This window comes from Pituophis catenifer, unplaced genomic scaffold (genome assembly GCF_029215685.1).
Source record: "Pituophis catenifer annectens isolate HBS135680 unplaced genomic scaffold, rPitCat1.0.hap2 SCAF_3, whole genome shotgun sequence".
Classification (NCBI taxonomy): Eukaryota; Metazoa; Chordata; class Lepidosauria; order Squamata; family Colubridae; genus Pituophis; species Pituophis catenifer.
Genome location: NW_027256883.1, coordinates 98,627,625 through 98,650,093, shown reverse-complemented (window position 1 = coordinate 98,650,093; position 22,469 = coordinate 98,627,625). Strand labels below are relative to the sequence as shown.

At 42.8% G+C, this 22,469-nt stretch overlaps 1 protein-coding gene across 1 annotated transcript; it reads right to left on the bottom strand.

The window, feature by feature from the left end:
• Window positions 1–20,156: 20,156 nt before the first annotated feature.
• On the bottom strand, window positions 20,157–21,667 carry LOC139313726 (protocadherin alpha-5-like). The gene is given in 4 exon segments (XM_070939164.1): window positions 20,157–20,252; window positions 20,255–20,522; window positions 20,524–21,454; window positions 21,457–21,667. Coding segments are annotated over 4 exon segments (1,506 nt in total).
• Between the last annotated feature and the right edge of the window lie 802 nt (window positions 21,668–22,469).

Sequence of the window (22,469 nt, the reverse complement as noted above, 5' to 3'; positions counted from 1 at the left end):
GTCCCACACAATTTCAATAGGGGTACCCTTATTCAAATTCATTTCAAAAAATTATTTCATTTGCTTTTTAAGTTCATTTACATTCTTTTCATATCTAAACAAATTTTCATTTACTCTCCATGATCTTCTCTCAGTCTTTCCCATTTCAATTTCTATCCATACCAGGCTATGCTCAGTTAGAGTCCTTGGAAAAATCTTTGTTTTTTTTTGTTTTAACAAGTAAATCAGATGATAATAAAATAAAATCAATCCTAGAGAAGGATCTGTGCCTGTCTGAGAAGAAAGTAAAGTCCAAATCTTTTGGGTTATGTATTCTCCAAATATCTTTTAATTCCAAATCTTCTTTCATATCAAAAAAAGTCTGCGGTAGTCTGATCCTTGACTTTGCCAAACTCTTTTTATCTATTTTAGGATCAATTACTCCATTCCAATCTCCCATGATTAGAATAGATCTATAATCCCATTGCAATATTTTAAAATGCAATGTCTTATAAAAATTTTCTTGTTGTTGATTAGGAGCATAAATTCCAATCACCAAAATTGGACCATTTTCTGTATAAATTTCAATTGCTATAAATCTCCCACAATCATCTGCTTCTATAATTTTAGCTGACAGTCTTTTATTTACATAAATCACTACGCCATTCTTTTTTTCCAAATTTGAAGCTATAAATTGTGTTCCTAATCTAGAGTTTACTAAGAATTTTTGATCTTGTATTCGAATATGAGTTTCTTGTAGACAAATAATATCATTATTAAATTGTCTCAAATAATTAAATAATTTCTTCCTTTTCTGTGGTGAATTTAATCCGTTCACATTCCAAGATAGAAACTTAATTGTCATCTGGAGCCTCTTGAAGTGATAAGAACATCTGCTGAAGACTTTCTTCCAGGTTGATAGTCTTCGGCTTAGCTCCTCCCATGGCTTCACATGCTTGTGTATTGCCCTTAGCTCCCTTCTTGTCTTGCTGTGGCTTGGTCCTTCCCTGTTGTTGTTTTTCTTTAATTTGCTTATAAGCTGCTCGAGTTATACGCTGCTGTTTAGCTTCACACATCCGGGCTAGGTCCAAAGCCACTTCTCTTGTATTCTTGGGTAGTCCAGTTACAGTTTCCAGAGGGAGATCTAACAGGGGCTCATCAAGAAATCCCCCTGTGGCTCCCTGCAATTCCATTGCCTCCCTCTCCATCTGTTTACACTGCTCTTCAGTCTCTTGTTCAAACTGCTTCTCCTTATCACTCTCCTTTATCTCCAACACTGATGTACGTGGGGATGTTGAACCTGTTTTAAAAACTGTAGAATAAAATTCTTCTGCTTTCTCAACAGTATTTAATCGATATCTTTCTCCTTCAAACCTCAATATTATGCCAGTTGGAGCATCCCACCTGAATGGGATGTTTTGTTTCTTTAGCTCAGTCACCAAAAATCCAAAATCCTTTCTGTCTTTTAACATCTTAGGCGGCAACTCTTTATAAACTCCAATTTCCTTTCCATCCACTTGCACAGCAGAAACAAAGGACCTTTGCAAAATATCATTTCTTATTCTTCTATCTGTAAAATATATCACCACATCTCTAGGCAATTGTCTTTGTTTAGCCACCCAAGAATTCACTCTATAGACTTTGTCCATCTTGCAAAAAATCTCTTCAGGGCTGATCTTTAACATCACAGCTAAAGCATCAGCACAGATCTTTCTCAGGTCTTCTCTGCTATTCTCTCTTATGCCTCTAAGTCTTATAGCAAATTCCATAGATCTAAATTGCATCATTGTCATCTCATTTTCAATCCTTTGAATTTTATTATCAGCATTAAAGATTTTATGATCCGCCTCCTTCATTTTGCTATCTACTTCCAATCTAAGTTCCTCCACTTTTTTATCAGTTTGCAAAACTGCATCTGACAGGCCAGTCACCACTATCATTAACTTTTTAGTCACCTTATCATATTTTTCTTGAACCACCTCTTTGATTTCTTTAATCTCCTGCTTAATTTCCTGTTGAGATCTTTTAAATTTTTCATCCATATTTTCATCTTGCCTCATCAAAGCCTGAGCAATAAACTCTTTTAAATTTTCAAGATCAATCTCCTTTCTCTGGCTCTGCTGACTAGGAGGCTGGTGTTGCGGCTTGTGCATGGGAGATCCCCCCCCTGCTGCCTTCACTTCTTGCTTTGTCTGTTTTGAGGCCATTCTGCCACGTAGTCTAACTTTTTCAAAGAAGGAAGTCTTTTTTCCCTTTCTTCCTCCACAGAATCCTCTAAAAAATTCCCCCAGGTTTAGTCAAGTTGAAGATAAAGTTAAGTCAGAATCAGGCTTATTTTAAAAAAAAAATCCCTTTCTCTTCACTTATTGCAGACTGTATTACTTTGTAGCGTATTGAAATGACTATGCAAATCCACTTTCGCTTTCAGCTTTCACTAAAGCTGAAGCCAGGTGCCATTTTCAGGAAACTTTCAATCTTTCACTTAAATTTAATCACAGGGCTAACACAAATACTTGCTGTTTTGAAGTTCAAGTCCTGATTTGACCCTGTTCTTTTGAAAAATACTCTTTGTTTTCGCTTGCAAGGCTGGTCCCGCCGTCTTGTTCTACGATGTGTAGAATTGCCTCCGAAGTCCGGAGCCTCGGCGAGCTGGATAGGGAGCCTCGCCTGTTTCCTCCCCAGAAGCAAAAAAAGCAGTCTGGGGGCTTCGCAGGGGCTCTACCTAGTCTCGCCGGCTCTTCTCTCGATTCCTTAAGGATTCGGAGTTATCCAAGCCGCTTCTCCTTTCTCGAAGCGGCTCTTTACAGGCAACGAGGCTGGCGGTCCGAAACAAGACCGTCTGGCGGCGACGGGAACCAAACCGGAAGTCCTATATTACATCTTTTCTATGCAGCCCTAGACAATTCCTTTTCACTCAATGCAGCCCAGGCAAGCCAAAAGGTTGGACACACCCATCTATAGTTTTCCATTTTTCAGATCCCTAAAAGTGATACTGCCATTCAAGTGGAGGAAGGGGGGACTTGGATTCGATTTATTTATTTATTTATTTATTTATTTATTTATTTATTTTATTTGATTTCTATACCGCCCTACTCCGGAAGGACTCAGGGCGGTGCACAGCCAAACAATAAAACACATACATACAAAATTTAAAAGTAGAATAAAATCAAATTAAATAATTTTGGCCCCGACAAATTTAAAACCCCAAACTATTTAAAACCAATTTTAAATTGAATATATAAAATACTAAAAGATATTTAAAAATTAAAAGTCTTCTATAAAAGAGGGAGAAAATTAGGCAGGGCCCGCCTGGTGAAATAATAACGTCTTTAAAGCACGGCAGAAGGTGCACAGATCCGGGATCCTCCATATCTCTGGGGGGAGCTTGTTCCAGATAATAGGTGCCCCCACAGAGAAGGCTCTCCCCCTGGGGGCCGCCAGTCGGCATTGTTTGGCCGACGGCACCTGGAGGAGCCCCTCTCTATGGGAGTGTACCGGCCGGTGGGAGGCTATTGGTAGTAGTAGGCGGTCCTGCAAGTACCCAGGTCTTTAGCCAAGCCTAAGCTAAGATTTACTAGCATGACCTGTATCATCAGATATTTTACAATCTATATCCTGGTGCCAAGGAGGCCTAAGATTCCCTTTACCTGCAGGAATTTATATGATAGCCATGTGGGTTGTCTCACTTTAAAGGGTAGTGGTGGGACTGCATGTTTGTTTGGGTTCTCAAAGGAAATAGTAAAGAAAACATCTTCACATTTGTGTATTGGCTAAAATCTGAATTCTGACTTAAAGGGAGGGGTCTCTACCACTTTCTAATTTCATAATTTGGAAACTGTATTTCTATTGATCCCTCTCACATCCTGCTGTGCTGACTCAAAAGGAATGATGGGAGGTATTGCTGGGAAGGATGAGTGAAGAATTCCAGAAATGTATGCCAAAACTATATAAGTGCAAAAGGGTCACCCAAAATTTGATGATTATTCCAGCTGCCCAACTAAACCAAGCAGGCACCTATATGGAGCAGCAGTGATATAGAAAGATGCTGTAGGCACAAGTTCACTTTCATGACAATTTCAAAAACATACTTTCAGAAGAAGGCAATGGTAAACATTTCCTGTACTTTACCAAGAAAACCGCATGCATAGAAATTATAAAGGAACTGATGACATTGTGCCATCAGTGCCATAAGCCCACTCAGGTTAGGCAGCACTCAATATGTTACTAACAAAAAGCAGAGAACTATTCAGAGCACTAATGGCACTTTAATCTAGTGACACTCATTATAGTGTCACTAGATTAAAGTCTTCAGGATCTTTAGTTGCTGATGTTACTATGTAGGAAAAGAAAATCCAAAACTGCAAAGACAAATTACAGTGGAAACATGGAACATAAGAAGTGTGAACATGGGAAAACTCAACACAGTGAAGTATGAAATGATACACTTTCTATTCTGCTTTTTCAAAGTCCAGTTTTCACTTCTAAAGATTGTCACAAGGAATAGCATTGCTTGAACAATTCTGATCTTTGTAGGTTTAGACAAATCGTTGCATATGAATATTTTTTCCAAGGCCTTCATGGCTACTCTAACATATGCTAGTCTGTGGTATATTTCTTGACTGTTTGTTCTTTTGTTGTTTATGATTGATCCTAAAAGACAGAAGCTATTCAACTTTGACATCTTCATTGTCAATTTTAAGGCTGCTTGTTGTACCAGTTGTCATTAGTTTAGCTTTCTTTATATTTAGTTTTAGCCCAATTTTTTGCTAGCTCCTTGGTTTTTATTACAGACTTTCCAGATCCTTTGGATTTTCAGGTATTAGAGTAGTGCAATCAGCATAGCATAGGTTACTGTTGTTTCTTCCTCCAATTTAAAAATCACAGGCATCTTCATCTAATCAGCTTCCCTTGACAGGCCAACCAGCTGAGAGGTGCAGAGAAACCGGAGGCCTCATGGTTGGACAGTGGCTCGGTGGGACTATTTAAAGGAGCTGAGAGGCAGCAGCTCTCAGTGCCAATTTTGTATTTACTTTTGCATTGCTCGGCATTGCCTATGAATAATCTGGAATTGCAATTAAACTACCATCCACACAGCAGACCATTGTTGGAGGTTTTGTTTCAGTCAAGTCCAGGTTTGTTTAGTGAGCTGAGAGAAAGTCGGTGCTCCTTCTTCTTCACATTTTCCTGTGAGCAGCAGAGGCATAGCGGAGGGCATGTCAGCAGGGCTACTGTTGCCAGAGGAGATGGAGGAAGAGAAAGATCTTGCTTTACCAGAGGTCCAGGAGGTCCCAGAGGACAGTGAGCAGGCGGTGGTGAGACCAAAGGAGAGAAAGCCCCAGCATGATGAGGGTTCAGCAGAGAACCTGGAGGCATCTGGGTCTGGTCTGGCACAAACCTCCTCAGGCAACTGGTGGCATAACTCTGCTCTTATGGTTCCTGTAGTGCCTTGGACCCCAACACTCCCCCCCCGCTGGAGCGACCTTTCAGAGGTGGAGGGAGAGGAGGCGGACGGAAGATGAAGAGGGTGAATGGAGCTACTCCACAGGCCCTGGGACTGCTACATTAGATATGTTAAGGGAATGGTTTGGGGAAGCCAGCTTCAAGGATGCCCCTTCATGGCAGCCCTGGGCAACTGGGGTGGACCCCTCAGCCGCATGGCAGGGATGGGTGGGGACACAGGGAACAGACACTCGTTTTCACCTGGCTAGCCCCAAACTGTGTATGGAGAAAATTTCCAGCCGGTCTAGAAACACAGAATATCAGGCAGCTGGTGCTCCAGTATCATCATTGAGGGAGGTGCTGTATGGTGTTGACCAGGGACCACACAGGGCACAAGGTACGCATGACAGTGCACAACTGGTCCCAAGGAAACAGTCTAGTCATCATCATGTGCAAAGTAGGATTACCAGCGATGCCAGGCGGGCCCCTGCATGGGCTCCTGGGGCATGGCCACAGCAAACGCTATAGGGTCCTCCACCTATTCAGGCCACTTTCGATGATAGCTCTGATCAGATGGCACTGTTTCTGAGTCAAATCATAAGCCACATGGACTTGTATGGATGACTAAACCCTTCACAATGGGCAATGATTGTGACTATTACTACGGTGTTGATGGGGGAGGCGGCAGACTGGGTGGCCAACCTCCATAGTGACCACGCCAAAGAACTGGCGAATGGTGGGTTGTTCTTGGAGGCATTAAGGGGAAGATTTGAAGATAAATCCAGAACCCAGTTGGCGGAAGGGGAGCTTGTGGCCCTGAAACAAGGAGGCCGGCCAGCCAAGGACTATGTGAAAGAGTTCCACACGATCACAGGGAGGCTAAGAGTGTGGCCAGAGCGCCTTCTGGTCCACCAATTCCATATGGGTTGGGACCGGGACCTGAGACAAGCCTGTGTTTACAGGGGTTTGCCACCACATTTGGCAGATTGGTTCAGAGAGGCGATAGACCTGGATGTTGGCTTGAGAGAGTTCTGTTCACGGGGGGATGGGGACATGGCCAATTAAAGACGGGTCATGGACAAACAACCATCTTTTCAGGGGACTAGAGCAGAGGGTCCAGCCCCAGGCACAACCAACCTGGTTAGGAAGCCGGCTTTCCATTGTTTCTGTTGCAAACAGAGTGGCCATAGAGCGGCAGAGTGCCTGATACCTCCTCTACAACCTTCAGCCTCCCAGCCGCTGATAACTGGAGGAAAGGTTTGGGACTGGGTCCGTCCGGCTTCAGAACGGTCCCGAATAACATCGCAAACCCCTTCTACCGGGCCACATACGCTGGCTAAAGACGTTGGAAGCCCACTTGGGGCAGGGAGTTTACCTGTGGTGTCGGGAGACAGTGATGAGGAGGATCCCAATGACCCCATGGTAAGTAATCCAGTACGTCCATTTGTGATACCGGTAACCCTGAAAAATATACACACATACATAGGGAGTCAGCAGGGGTATTGATTGATTCCAGGTGCACCCAGCGTTTAATGTGCCAAGTGGTGGAGGATGACTTGGGGTTATGTATGATGAAATTGTGAACTCCCATTAAGTTCAAGCAAATGGATGGCTCGACGTTCAGGGGGTGCCAGCCACCCATGTGACTGAGCCTGTTAGGCTGGAGATTGAGGAGCATTGGGAATACCTTAGGTTCATAGTGGTGGAAAGGATGATAGAACCCATCATCTTAGGCCTAGCATGGCTGGATAAATGGGAGCCCACCATTTGGTGGGAAGGGGGATTCCAGAAATTGCGATTGGCCATCAATCCAGATCCAATAATCCGGCAGCCACTGGGGCAAGTGCAGGACAAGTTGAAGAGGGAACAAGTGTCCATAACGGGGGGGGGGGGTTTCCAGAGATATATAAGGAACTGGCTAATATTTTCAATGAGGAGTTTGAGGCTTTACCCCCACATCGCTCCACTGATTGTGCCATAGAGTTATTACCTGGAGCTAAACTACCAAAGCCCCGTATGTATGTGATGACACCTAAAGAACTGGATGAGTTGAGATGATACATAGATAAAAACCTAGCCAGGTCTCATATGGCTGCACCAATTTTGTTCCGGGAGAAGAAAGATGGGGGCTTACATCTATGTGTAGATTTCTGTGAACTCAATGCAGTCTGTGTAGAGCATTTATATCCTTTACCCTTGTTTAAGGACTTGTTATCTACTCTGTCCTCTGGCCGGATTTTCACGAAACTTGATCTGAGGGAGGCGTATTACCGAGTATGCATCTGGGCAGGGGATGAGTGGAAGACCACGTTTAACTGTCTCCTGGGGAGTTATCAGTTCCAGGTGATGCCATTCGGGTTACAGGGCGCTCCGGCTGTGTTCATGCAGTTGATAAACGAGATACTGCATGAGCATTTGGACTGGGGGGTCCTTGTATACCTGAATGACATCCTGATCTATACCAACATGATAGAGGAACACACCTGGTTAGTACGCCAAGTGTTACAGAAATTACTAGATGCAAAATTATTTGTAAAACTTTTGAAATGTGAGTTTCATCAAACAGAGCTTGATTATTTGAGATATCAAATTTCATGGGATGGGGTGAAAATGGATCCAAAAAAGGTTAGGGCAGTGTTAGAATGGCAAGCTCCGGGAACAAGGAAGCAGTTGCAGAGTTTGTGAATTTCTATAGGGAATTTATTCTGTTCTTTGCTCAGGTGGCATTACCCCACACAAGCCTTTTGCATACCAAGAATACTGGGATAAAACCACAACCAGGGCAGGCAATAGTGTGAACGCCTGAATGTCAAAAAGTGTTTGAGAATCTAAAGACCCTTTTTGCTGGTGAACACCCTCAAATACCCTGATCCAACGTTACCCTTCGTAGTGCAAGCAGATGTGAGCAATGTTGCCATAGGAGCCATTCTGTTACAGAAAAACAACCGGGGAGGGGGGGCTACAGCCTTGTGCTTACACCTCTCATAAATGTATGCCTACAGAAAGGGGCTGGGCAATCTGGGAAAAAGAGGCTTTCACAGTACAGTGGGCATTACTCACATGGAGGCATCTACTGGAGGGTGCAGGAAACCAGTTTGAAGTGTGGATTGACCACAAAAACCTGGAGGCCCTTCAAATACCCAGAAAGCTATCCCCAAAACAGGTGTGCTGGGTGCAGTATTTCCAGAGGTTTTACCCCGAAATACGTTCCTGCTGGAAAAAAAATTCTGGCTGATGCGCTGTCCCATATGTCTCAGTTCAATAGTAAAAGAGAAGAGGTAGCACAAGCCATGATACTGAGTAAGCAACCTGTGGGACGAATAGACACTGAAGACTCAGTAAATTCTTCAGTAAATCCGTAAATCAGTACAATGAGCTACGTCAGGCATTATGGGAGGATTCTTGGCTAGCAGAGCATAACTCACGGTAACCCACAGAGATGGTCTTGCCTGAATGGCGAACAAGTTATACGTCCCCAAACGTCTTAGGATGTCAGTATTGAGGAGATACCATGATGTTAAACCAGTTGGTCACTTTGCTCAAGATGTTACACCTTACGAAACGTCAATTCTGGTGGCCCCATATGCGTCTAGAAATTGAGAGCTATGTAAAAAGTTGTCCTGTGTGTGCAGTAACCAAGTCCCATCTGGGAAAGCCGCTTGGTCTATTACAGTCTGTTGTGGAACCCAATAGGCCATGGGATGAAATTTCCATGGATTTCATTGTGGATCTCCCGGAGAGTCAAGGTAATACCGTAATATGGACTATAATAGACTTGTTCTCAAAACAAGCCCACTTTATACCCTGCAGCGGGCTCCCCTCTGCCAGACGATTATCAAAGATGTTCATCCAACACATCTACCACCTGCACAGGGCACCCCACTGGATTATATCTGACAAAGGGGTACAGTTTACTGCTAGATTTTGGTGAGATTTTATCCATATGATAGGATCCTCACAGGGGTTGAGTTCAGCCTTTCACCCTAGCGCCAATGGGTCAGCGGAGAGGACCAATGCTATGGTAGAATGCTATTTGCACTGCTACATGTCATACCAACAATCTGACTGGTCTAGCCTTCTACCATTTGCTGAGGTTGCATATAATAATGCCATACATCGCAGTACTGGTTTCACCCCATTTCAGGTGGTAACCGGCAGGGAGTTCCCTGCTGTGCCAGAACTTGAATTTGAGGGACAAATAGCACCAGAGGGCTGGCCCGACCAGATCCAGAAAGTCTGGCCCCAAGTAAAACTAGCATTGAACAGAGCAGCAGAAGAATATAAGCAACAGGCTGACAAAAAGAGGGCAGAACATAAACCATTCCAAATCGGGGATCGGGTATACCTTTCCACTAAATATATTAAATTAAGAATACCTAGTAAAAAACTTGGGCCCAAATACCTGGGCCCTTTCATGATAACCAAAGTAATCAACCTAGTAACGGTCGCTCTTAAACTACCACCCTTACTGGGCAAGATCCACCCGGTGTTCCACAGTAGCCTGTTGAAATCAGTGGAAGTTATTTGGGAACCCGCAGAGAACCCTGGACAGGTGGACAATGATCATTATGAGATAGATGAGATCCTTGATTCCAAACTAGTTAGAGGACGGGTCAAATATCTTGTATGGTGGAAAGGATACCCATACAAGGAGGCTTCGTGGGTACCAGTGGGGGACCTCAATACTGAGAGGCTGTTGCGGTGATTCCATCAGACATACCTACCCAAACCAGGGGCCCCGGGGCATGAATAAGTAATGTTGACTTCTCCATTTTGTCTCCTTTAGGTGGACTCCTGGTAGAGGGGGGCTGCCTGTCGAGCCCAGCTCCAGCTTGACACATCACAGTATAGAGGAGCGTCAGACCCGAAGAAAGCAAGAACGAACCTCTGGAGGGATCTGGGAGAACAGAGCACAATGCACGGGTGTTGGTGATGGGAGTAGGTGGCCGGACACATTGCGACGGGGACAAGGACCACTTCCGAGAGCCTTGCCACTATGATGGTAGGAGAAGCCCTCCGAGAACTCTGGTGGCAGGGAATGATGTTGTGGGCAGCGGCAGCTGACCAGCTGACCAGCTGAGAGGCGCAGAGAGGCCGGAGGCCTCCTGATTGGACAGCAGCCCAGCGCGACTATTTAAAGGTGCTGAGAGGCAGCAGCTCTCAGCTCCAACTTTGTAATTACTTTTGTATTGCTCGGCATTGCCTACAAATAACCTGGAACTGCAATTAAAATACCATTCACACAGCAGACCATTGTTGGAGGTCTTGTTTCAGTCAAGTGCAGGTTTGTTTAGCGAGCCAAGATTCTATTTCCAAAACTGAAAAACCAACAAAATTTGAAAAAGTTCAAATTTTTTTTTAGAAGTTTCTAAATAATTTGTATACTAGAGCATAGAACATAAAATAATGGACTTGGAAGGGATCTTGGAGGTCTTCTAGTCCAGCCCCCTGCTCAAGCAGGAGACCCTATACCATTTCAGATAAATGGTTGTCCAGTTTTTTTTTAAAGCCTTCAGTAATGGAGCACCCACAACTTCTGAAGGCAAGCTATTCCATTGGTTGATTGTTTTCACTGTTAGGAAATTTAGTACTAGGTTGCTTCTCTCCTTGGTGATTTTCATTTCTTATCTTGCCTTTTGGTGCTTTGGAAAATAATTTGACCCGCTCCGTCAATAATTTGTAGGCACTCCTCAAATATTGGAACAGTACTATCATGTCTCCCCTTCTTTTCATTAGACTAGACATACCCAATCCTTACAACCATTCTCATATGTTTTAGCCTCTGCCTCCCTAGTCATTCTTGTTGCTCTTCTCTGCACTCTTTCCAAAGCCTCAACAGCTTTTTTATATTATGGTGACCAGAACTAAGCAGTATTCCAAATGTGGTCTTACAAAGGCTTTGCAAAGCAGTACTAAAACTTCATGTGATCTTGATTCTATCCCTCTATTAATGCAGTCTAGGGTTGCATTGGTTTTTTTTTTTGCTGCTGCTGCTGCACACTGTTGACTCTTATTTAAATGATTGTCCACTAGGATTTCAAAATCCTTCTCGTAGTTACTGGCATTTAGCCAAGTTTTACCTAGTTTGTACCTATACAGTTGGTTGTTCTTGCCTAAGTGTAAAACCTTACTTTTATCTATGTTGAATTTCATTTTATTAATATGATTATTTTACTCATAATCTTCAATTTATTTGCAAGTGATATCAAGTCAAAACTACTGTATAGTTTAGAAAGGAGCACAACATTGAAAATCTATTCTATGTTCATAAAATAATGAAATAATTAGCAAGGATAAAACAACTATTAAACTTATTTTTTAGAATCTTGCTTTTACACAGTTATACAATGTAGAAGCAAAGCAGTTTGCCGTAGCAGTTAAATGCACCTTTGGAAACCAGAATATCGTGAGTTTGAGACCTTGAAACCTGCAGAATGACTTTGTCCACTTACAGCCTTAGGAAGTGCTTTGGAAGGCAAACCACTTCCAAAAACCTTGTCAAGAAAACTGTATGGCCTTGACCAGGCAATTGCCAGTTGTCAAGATTATATGACATATATATGTGTGTGTGCATGTGTGTAGTATTTCTTATCTCCATTTTGATTGCAAAGCATTAATTGATGGTGAGAGAAGAGATAACAGATTTTTCAAATTAAGAATGAACAATTTAGAATATTAATTTAATATTAGTAAGATTAAATTAGAATATAAATATAATATTAGTAAGACCACACCTGCAATACTGCATCCAGTTTTGGTCGCTACATTATAAAAAAGATATTGAGGCTTTGGGAAAAGTGCAAAGAAGAGCAATTAAGATGATTAAGGACCTGGAGACAAAAACATATGAAGAATGGTTGCAGGAATTGGGTATGGCCAGTCTACAGAAAAGAAGGACCTGGGGTGACACGATAGCAGTATTCCAGTATTTGAGGGGCTGCCACAAAGAAGAGGAGGTCAACTTATTTTCCAAAGCACCAGAAGGAAAGACAAGAAGCAATAAATGGAAACTAATCAAGGGGAGAAGTAATCTGGAATTCAGGAGAAACTTCCTAACAGTGAGGACAATTAACGAGTGGAACAACTTGCCTTCAGAAGTTGTAAGTGCTTCATCACTGGAGGTTTTTAAGAAAAGACTGAACAGCCACCTATCTGAAATGGTATGGTCTCCTGCTTGAGCAGGGGGTTGGACTAGAAGACTTCCAAGGTTCCTTCCAGTTCTATTCTGATTGATTGATTGATTGATTGATTGATTGATTGATTGATTGATCAAAGCTAGACATTCAAAATGTCCCATCTACATACATTGATGCCATAGATTGCAAGCTTAATAACACGTTTAGAAACAATTTTACAAACATGTTTACAAGCAAGTTTACAAGCATGTCTAACATCTCTTTAAAAAAATATAGAAATGATAAATAAATACCTAAATGCTCAAAATACTATCTCAACTCAACAACAACCACCTCAATCTCAACCACAAGTAACCATCAACCCAGCAAATAATTCAAACCCACCAAATAATATATCCTTACTTATCAAAGACGCCATTGAACGTGAACAAAAATGTCCAAATGCTACTTTATTTGGCCTGGATGACAATGATGAATCCGATGATATCACAAAGGTTCGCAACATTATAAGAAACTCCAATAAACCAAACATCTCCCCTGATGACATCATTGAAATTTCAAGAGATGGCCCTGAGTTCAAATACAACAATGGCTCGGTAGCTCCAAGATTTTGCAGAGTTATTTGCAAAAACGAGTCCATCAAACACATATGAATGTGTATATCATATGTATTCATACATATGATAAATTCAATCGCCAAAACCAACATCAGCCATAACAAACTTCGCTCAAGTCCCAACTTATCCATATTGCAAAGAATTCGCTCAGAACTTAAAAGACGTCAAGACCAAGGACATCCTGACTTATGCATCGACTACCGTGCTGACTGTATCAAAAGAAAGTCCCACAGCCCACATCCTAACACCCAATCCTCCTCCATCCAATCCCTCATCATCCAAAACTAGGCACGCATGCTCCAAACTTCCTCTATAACAACTACTACTAACCAAACAACTATTAAATGCAAGTTACTTAATGCAAGAAGCCTTGTAAATAAAATACCTGAATTCCTCCTCTTACTAAATACAGCTATATTCGACATTATATTTATCTGTGAAACTTGGCTGAATACATTCCTCCCTGACTCCATTATTACAGTAAGAGACTATCATGTTTACTGGTCAGATCGTGAAATTCATAGAGGAGGTGGTGTTGCTATCTTCTACAAAAAGTCCCTATACCTAAAAAATATTCAAGTTACACGTGAACTTGCTCTTCCTGAGACCATCATCGGTGACATGTCCTTAAATACCACATTTTGATTCTTACTTTGTTACAGAGCCCCAGATTATGACATCGAACATGCAAACAAATTAACTTCACTACTAACCTGGGCAACCTCCTGCCCACACCCAATGATCTTTCTTGATGACCTTAACTTACCACTTATTAATTGGACCCTAAATGAATGTACAACTGAACCTATACATGCAACCCTGTACAATACTGTAACTAATCTGGGACTTGATCAACTAGTAACTAACAACAGTTTAAATTCAATTTATGGACTACAAATAAAAGAACCATTCTCCAACAGCGACCACAGCATGATTGACTTTTGTCTCAACTTACGTCCTTTCAAAAATCATCATAATGATGGGACTCCCAGTTATAACTTTAAAAAGGCCAACTATGATCTCATAGACATAGATCTCATAGCACGCCCCTTACAGATCTCTTAGGAATGGGGTAAGGTCAACAATAGACAGTTTAAGGTTAAAGTTTTGGGGGTTTGGGGAAGAAACTACAGAGTCCGGTAGTGCATTCCAGGCATTGACCACTCTGTTGTTGAAGTCATATTTTCTGCAGTCAAGTTTGGAACGGTTTACCTTAAGTTTGTATCTATTATTTGCTGGTGTATTGTTGTGGTTGAAGCTAAAGTAGTCATTGACAGGAAGGACATTGTGGCAGATAATTTTATGTACTATGCTTAGGTCAGACTGAAGTCGGCGTAGTTCTAAATTGTCTAAGCCCAAAATTTCAAGTCTGGTGGCATAAGGTATTTTATTGTAGTTAGAGGAACGGAGGACTCTTCTTGTAAAATATCTCTGGACTCTCTTGATTGTATTTTGTCTGATATGCAGTGCAATTTCCAGACAAATGAGCTGTATTCAAGAATTGGTCTAGCAAATGTTTTATATGCTCTAGTTAGTAGTACATTACCAGAGAAGAAGCTACGCAAGATTAGGTTAACAACTCTTAATGCCTTTTTGGCAATGTTGTTACAGTGGGCTTGGGCACTTAGATCTTTAGAAATGAGTACTCCAAGGTCCTTGACAGAGTGAGGGTCATCTACAAGGTCATGTCCATCTAATTTGTATTTTATGTTTTGATTTTTTTTTGCCAATGTGCAAGACAGAGCATTTGTTGTTTGAGATTTGAAGTTGCCACTTGTTAGACCAATCTGACACATAGTCAAGGTCTTTTTGAAGGGTAGTTGCATTGTCAGTTGTGTTGAATAGTTTAACATCATCAGTGAAGAGAACACAGTTGCTTTTAATATGATCACAAAGGTTATTTATGTAAAGTATAAAGAGTGTTGGACCTAAGACACTGCCTTGGGGAACACCACTATTAACATGTACAGGATTTGATAGAGCGCTTCCTATTTTGACCACTTGTCTGTTTGACAGGAAGGCAGCTATCCATTTATGTAGGAATCCAGAAATGCCATAGGATTTTAGTTTTAGAAGTAATTTGTTGTGTACCACTGAATCAAAAGCTTTACAGAAGTCTATGTAAACTGCATCTATTGCTTTGCCCTGATCGAGATGTGTAGTCCATATGTTTTTGCAATGTAGTAGTTATAGATTACAGGATAATTTTTTTCTGAAACTGAATTGTTTGTTAGAAAGTAGGTTATTTGTCTCTAGGTGTAGGGTAACAGATTGGTTAATGATTGATTCCATGATTTTGCAGGTGACGCAACATAAAGAGATTGGTCTGTAATTTTCAACTAGGCTAGGGTCTCCCTTTTTGAAGATAGGGATGACCCTGGCTTGTGACCATTGGTAGGGCAAGGTGCTGGTACTGAAAGATTTTTCAAAAATTATGCTTAGAGGTTCTGCAATTGCAGTGGAAAGCTTTTTTAAGAATTATGCACATAGTCCATCAGGTCCAATAGATAGAGATGGTTTAAGATTGTGTAGTGCCTTTTCAACATTGTCTTCTGTAAAATCAATATGTATAAGATCACCGTAATCATTGTAATTGTCTGTAGTACGACTGGGAAATATTGGGTATGTGTCATTGCTGTTTACAAAGACTGAGCTGAAGAACGTGTTAAAGATATTGGCTTTAACGGTTTCATCAACACACTCTTCATTGTTTGTGTTAAATAGTGGGCGTAGGAAGGACACTTCAGTAAGTCTTCAGAAAGACTTCAGTAACAGCTCTTTATTAGCTCCAGTACAGCAATGGATTGCCTAGCCGCGGCAGCCCCTTTTAAAAGAAGCTGTCCGCAGCTTCAGCCATTGACGTGCTTCTAAATCTCCCGCTCTATTTACTCACTTCTAATTGGTCCATTTGAATTGTCATTCAATACTCCCCTCTAGATCAGTATTAACCAATCCTGGAGTCTCTCAAGCCATGTAGTCACATAAGTAGGCGGGCCTTTTCGGGGTGCAACTGGAGCTGCGCAGTTCAGTTGTTCCAGCGATCTTGGAGTGACAGGTCGAGTTCTGTGTCTCTCCTGGAGGCGCCTCCAGAACTCTCTCGAACTCTGCTGCTGGTGTGGGCTTATTCTGTTGGATGTTCCTTTCTTCTCCCCCCAGCTGGAATGGTGGACTGTTGGGGTTATCGATGACTCCTTCCTGGACTCCAGATAAGTGTTCGCTGTCTCCAGTTGGGCTTGAGTGTTGTCCCCGTTGTTCTTTTGGTGATGTTTGGTGTCAGGCCTGATCTGTTTCTGTGTGAATTTCTTTTTTTCTTCCCTGGATTCCTTCTTGTGTTTCGTGTTCTCTCCTGACTAGTCGGCCCCTGAGCTGATCTATGTGTCTTTTCCAACTCTGACCATCCTCTGTTTCTGTCCTGTAGGACAAGGGCCCTGTGATCTGAGTTATTTCTGCTGGGACCCATAGGGGGTTTCCACTAAAGTTCTTAGCGTACACCTTATCCCCCACTTGGAACTGTCTAGTCTTGCTGGTTGAGTCAGCTGGCTTCTCTGTACTGTAATGGGGGTGAAGTCTATCTAAATTGGATCTTAGCTTCCTTCCCATTAGCAGTTCCATGGGGCTTCTGTGTGTGGTGGCACTGGATGTGCTGTGCTGTATGCTCAGTAGCTTATCAATTTTTTTTTTTAATTTGATTTATATGCCGCCCTTCTCCGAAGACTCAGGGCGGCTTACAATGTGCTCAGCAATTTTCACTTGTATGTCTCCTGGTCCCAGTCTTACTAAGGTTTCTTTTGTCGTTCTCACCATTCTTTCAGACAATCCATTCGTGGATGGTTTCCCTGGCGCAGATAATGTGTGTCGGATGCCTTGGCTGACTAAGAACATTTCAAATTGGTTAGCCGTGAATTGGGGTCTGTTGTCTGAGACTACCAAGTCGGGTAATCCATGTGTTGCAAATAGTCTCCGCAGAGCTCAGATGACTGCTTCTGTCATCGTTGATGTCATTAACTGTACCTCTAACCATTTAGAGTATGCATCAACAATGATCAGGAATGTGTTTCCCTGGCATGGTCCTGCAAAGTCTATGTGTATGCAGGACCACGGAGCCCCGGGATTCTCCCAATCGTGTGTGGGTGCTGTGTGTGGTGCTGTGTGGGATTCCTGGCATGGTGTGCAAATTGATACCCATGTCTCTATTTCTTTGTCCATCCCCGGCCACCAAACATTGTGGCGCATTGCCAGCGCCTTCATTTTCACAATCCCCAGATGTCCCTCATGTAACAAGTCTAAAACATCATTTCTTTATGCTTTTGGGATTATTACTCTATCCCCCCACAATAAACACCCTCTTAATCCTGAAAGTTCTGTTTGCCTCGTCTTGAATGGTTGGAGTTTAGTGTCTATGTCCGTCACAGGCCATCCCTTCCAGACCCAATTTAAAACATGCGCCAAAGTTCTGTCCTTAGCTGTTGCTCTCACGATGTCCGTAGCCGAGATTTGAGTGTTCTCCATAGTTTCTATCAGCAAGGTGGTTGTGACTGGTGCCAGGTCTTCTACTGATTCCAGAAGCGGGCATCTGCTGAGCGCGTCAGCATGGTCGATGGTCTTCCCCAGTTTGTACTTTAGTTGGTAGTCGTATGCTGCGAGGAATTCCGTCCACCTTAGCATTCTCGGGGATAGTATGGGAGGCATAGGTTTATCTCCAGCAATGATTCCCAGGAGTGGCTTGTGGTCTGTGATGAGTTCGAATTTTCTTCCATATAGGTACTCATGGAACCTTTTAATGCCAGCTACGGTGGCCTGGGGATCTAGGTTAAATGATATTGGGGACCCCGTGTACATGCCCAATTTGCCATCAAAGACGTCTGCAAAGTCCCTCATCAGATCTTCTTCCCAGCCGTTGTCTTCAATCTGATTGATTCCGGTCACTGCTAGTCCCAAAGGCTCGAACCACTCCAGACCTAATAGGCTAGGTCTGTCCCGGTCCACTATGGTGAGGGGCAGTTTTCCTTGGAAGTCCTTGAATTTTATGTTGAACTTTCCAATGCCCAGCACTGGAATCCGGTTGCCCTGGTAATCTTTCAGGGTGAGTCGTTGATGCTAGAGTGCGCTGGTCATGAGGCTGGGAATTAATTGGTTGATGGTCATCCAGGAGACCATGGAGAGGCATGACCCTGAGTCGACTTCCATTTTGCAGGGTCTCCCCTCAATGTAAACGGTTGCCACCATCTTCTTTGACTTTTCCGCGCTCGCGTGGCCGACTATTATCGTTTGATGGGTTTCCCCTCTCTCCGATCCATAGTCCTCGCTCCTGCGGTTTCTTCCAAATGTCTGTTTTCGGTTTCCTGCTTGGAATTGTCTGGTTCTTGGTGGCAGGCTGGTTTGTCTGTTCCTGCGGGATGCTGGCTGAGATGCCCTGCAGGCCCTTGCTACGTGCTCTTTCCGATTGCACCTCTGGCAGATTGCATCTCAGAACCTGCACTCCATCTTTGGGTGATTCCCTTTGCATCCTGCACACCAGAACTCCTTCTTTCCTTTCTCCTGGGGTCTCCCCTTATGTTTTCAGCAGAGGTGATGAACTTCGTCCCCATCCTCTTCTTCCGATTCGGTTTCTACCTCCTCGTAGTGGATTGAGGATTCTTCCTTTCCTTGCGGCCCCTTGTTCATTTTCTTCATTGTGGCTGCAGATTTCTGGGATGCCTCAGTCGCTGTTGCTTCCTCCAAAGCCTCTTGAAATGATATTTTGGGTTTGGTGTGTAAACGGGTTTGTAACATGAGGTCTCTCAGCCCCAGCACTAAATGGTCCCGCATAGCCTCGTCCATATTTAAGAATTCACAAGCAGTGGCTATTTCACGTAGTGTTGCCACGAACTCGCTTATCGATTCTCCTTCCTTCTGGTCCCTCCGGTAGAATTTGTGCCTTCTTACCAGGGATGAAGCTTGGGGAGCGTAGTGCGCTTCCAGGATGTTTTGCAGGGTTGTCCAGGTCATCCTTCTCAGCTCTGCCGGTGAAGCTAAGGCTTTTGCCATTTTGAAAACGGCGACTCCGTAGTGTGTGAGGAAGAGTGCCCTCTTTCTTTGTTCTGATAGGCTTAGCAAGCCATTTGCTTTCAGGAACATGTGGAATCTCTCCATGTACGATTCCCAGTCTTCTCCAGCCAGGTTGAATGGCGTGGGTGGCATGATCAAAGACATTTTCTGGCCGTTGCTTTCGATGGCCGCTGATTGCCTCGTGGAGCTTCAGTGACTTGGTGTCCGATTGTCCTACTGAGATCCCACCTTCATCGCCAGTGTTAAATAGCGGGCATAGGAAAGACACAGGACACAGACTTCAGTACTAGCTCTTTATTAGCTCCAGTATAGCAATGGATTGCCTAGCCGCAGCAGCCCCTTTTAAAGGGAGCTGTCCGCGGCTTCAGCCATTGACGTGCTTCTAAATCTCCCATTCTATTTACTCACTTCTAATTGGTCTGTTTGAATTGTCATTCAATACTCAACAGTTTGGTACTTTTAGGGGTGGGATGGATCTCGAGTCTTTAAGTTTGTTGTTTACAAAATTATAGAGGGCACAGGTGGATTATTTGTTGACATAAGTTTTTGTAAAAATTTTTGAAGCTAGCTACGTAGTTCGTTTTGTTTTTTTGCCAAAGAGATTTTTTTCTGGATTGTAATTTCCTTATTGTTATTGGTAGTTTATTTTTTCTGGTTTTGTGGGGTATTAGTGGTACGTAAAGTTTAATGATTCTTTTGACTTCGTGCAAGAAAATGTTGTAATGGTCATCAGCAGTATTACAGCCAGAGAATAGATTTTGCCAATCAAGATATGAGAGTTCATTGTCTATGAGATCACAGTTGGCTTTTTTAAAGTTATAACTGAGAATCCCATCATTATGATGATTTTTGAGAGGGCGTAAATTGAGACAAAAGTCAATCATGCTGTGGTCGCTGTTGGAGAATGGTTCTTTTATTTGTAGTCCATAAATAGAATTTAAACCTGGAACTCCAGCAGTTTCAACTCCTCATTGTCCAAGGACTGCAAAGCATAAAGTTTTCCACTCTCTGAATGTATAGAAATGTAGCTTATGGCCAGAGCTTCCCATCTATCCAATAGGTGATCAGAGCATTCTCAGCAACATCTGGGTCTGAGGCAGATACTGTGAAGATGTGAGCACCAGGGGGATTGTTCTCCTTCACAAAGACTGTGTAGGAGTGCTGTGTAAAAGCCGGAGCATTGTCATTTGTATCACTGATTGGTAATATCAAGATACTGCTAGCTGACAATGATGGGACTCCTTGATCTTCTGTTTTCACCATCAGCTGATACTCAGCAACTTGTTCCCGATCCAACAATTCAGCAAGAATAGTAATTCTTGAAATTGGATACAAGTTGGAAGGGTACCCTAGGAAGCCAGAGTGAGCAATGCATTTGTCCATTGTCTCCTGTGTTCCTATCTGCAACACTGATTAGGACTACTACTGTCCCCAATGGTGAGTCCTCTAGCACTGGCACTAAGAGTGATGAGACAAACAACTCCAGTTCACTGTCATTTACATCCAGCAGTTCAATTATCACTTGGCAATGCCCTGACAAAGGAGGTAAACCTTTATCTTCTGCTTCAATGTGAAGATCATATATAGCAAGGTCTTCAAAATCAACCCCTCCTTCTACAATTACTTCCCCTGTGTTGCAATTTATGCTAAAAAGTTTCTGAAAATTTAGTGGTACATGATTAGTAAAAGAATAATAAATTTCCTTATTCATTCCTTCATTTAAATCTGTGGCATTCACTTTAATAACTAGTGTTCCAACTGCTGCATTTTCTAACTATTTCAGCTTGTAAATTGATGGATTAAACACAGGAGGGTTGTCATTTACATCCAGCACATTGATGACTAGGTGAACAGTTCCTGTGAGTTTTGGTTCACCCCCATCAGTGGCTGTCAGTACTAAATGATGAACAAAGATCTCCTCCCTATCCAGTGGCTTCTTTAAAACAATTGCTAAGGGTTTGTTGAATTTCTCATCTGTTTTCTGTTCTATAATGAAATATTCATTGAGGCTGAGTTTGTAGGTTAGCAGAGCATTAGTACCAATATCTGCATCAGAGGCACCCTCTAAGGGGAACTGGGCACCAGATGCTGTTATCAGTTCTGCTATGCTCAGGACTTGTTCCTTGGCTGAGAAAATGGGAGCATTGTCATTCATGTCTTTGACTTCAACCTCCACATGGAAGAATCTAAGAGGTTTCTCCACAATCACCTCCAGATGAAGGGCACAGTCTTGACACACAGCTCCTCCCTGTCTATCCGGGAATTTACAAACAAGATCCCATTCTGCAGGTTTATCTCAAAATAGTCCTTCTCTCCTTTGGACAGCATCCGGAACATCCGAGGCACCAGCTCGCTCACCTCCAACCCCAGATCCTGGGCGATGCGGCCCACAAAGGTGCCGTGCTGGGATTCCTCCAGCACAGAATAATGGAGCTGGCTGCTCCCCATTTTCCAAGTGGTATGGAGCAGAACCAGCTATATCAGCCAATTTGCCACAGATTCATTTTTCCAGACAATCATTGTAAATACAGGCAAAGAGATCAATAGTGTTTTTTCTTTCCTATACATCCATCTCTTAAAGAGACCCAAGACCAGATTCAGAGGAGATATCCAAACCAGCACTTACAAAATAATTCAAATTAATTCCAGTGTTCTTGCAGTCTGGGCTGAATATCATTATATATATGACAAAAAGAATTTTTTTGCAGTCCTCCTCCTCCTCCTCCTCATTTATTTCCTGAGGCAACAGTGACCTCTAGTGAAGGCATTTTGAAACTGAGAAGATGATAAAAAACATTTATGGTCCGGTCCTTCTGTTTGTTTTTAAATTATGGTGACCAGATGTCCCGCTTTTGGCGGGACAGTCCCGATTTTTAGCAATTTGTCCCGCATCCTGTGGCGTTTTAAAAAAGTCCCGATTTTTGGAAAGAATGCAGGACAAGCTAGGGAACGGCAGGAGAACAGGAAGGGAATATACGGTTTTCACTCACCCTTACCCTCTGCCTCTGTTGGATCACTGGTCCCCGTTTGCTTACCCCGCCCACTCCCAATCTACTGCTGAGTCCCAGCTGATGGCTAGAGGGAAAAAACTGTTTAAATTCTTGCCGCAGGACTTCAAAGGGCCGCCCTACAGCTGATCAGTGTTAAAAGAAAACAAATGAGTAGACTGGTGCCTGCAAAAACAGCCCCTTTCAGCTTCAGCATAGGTTAATTACCATAAGTTGATTGAATCAGCCTCCCGACTGTCAGC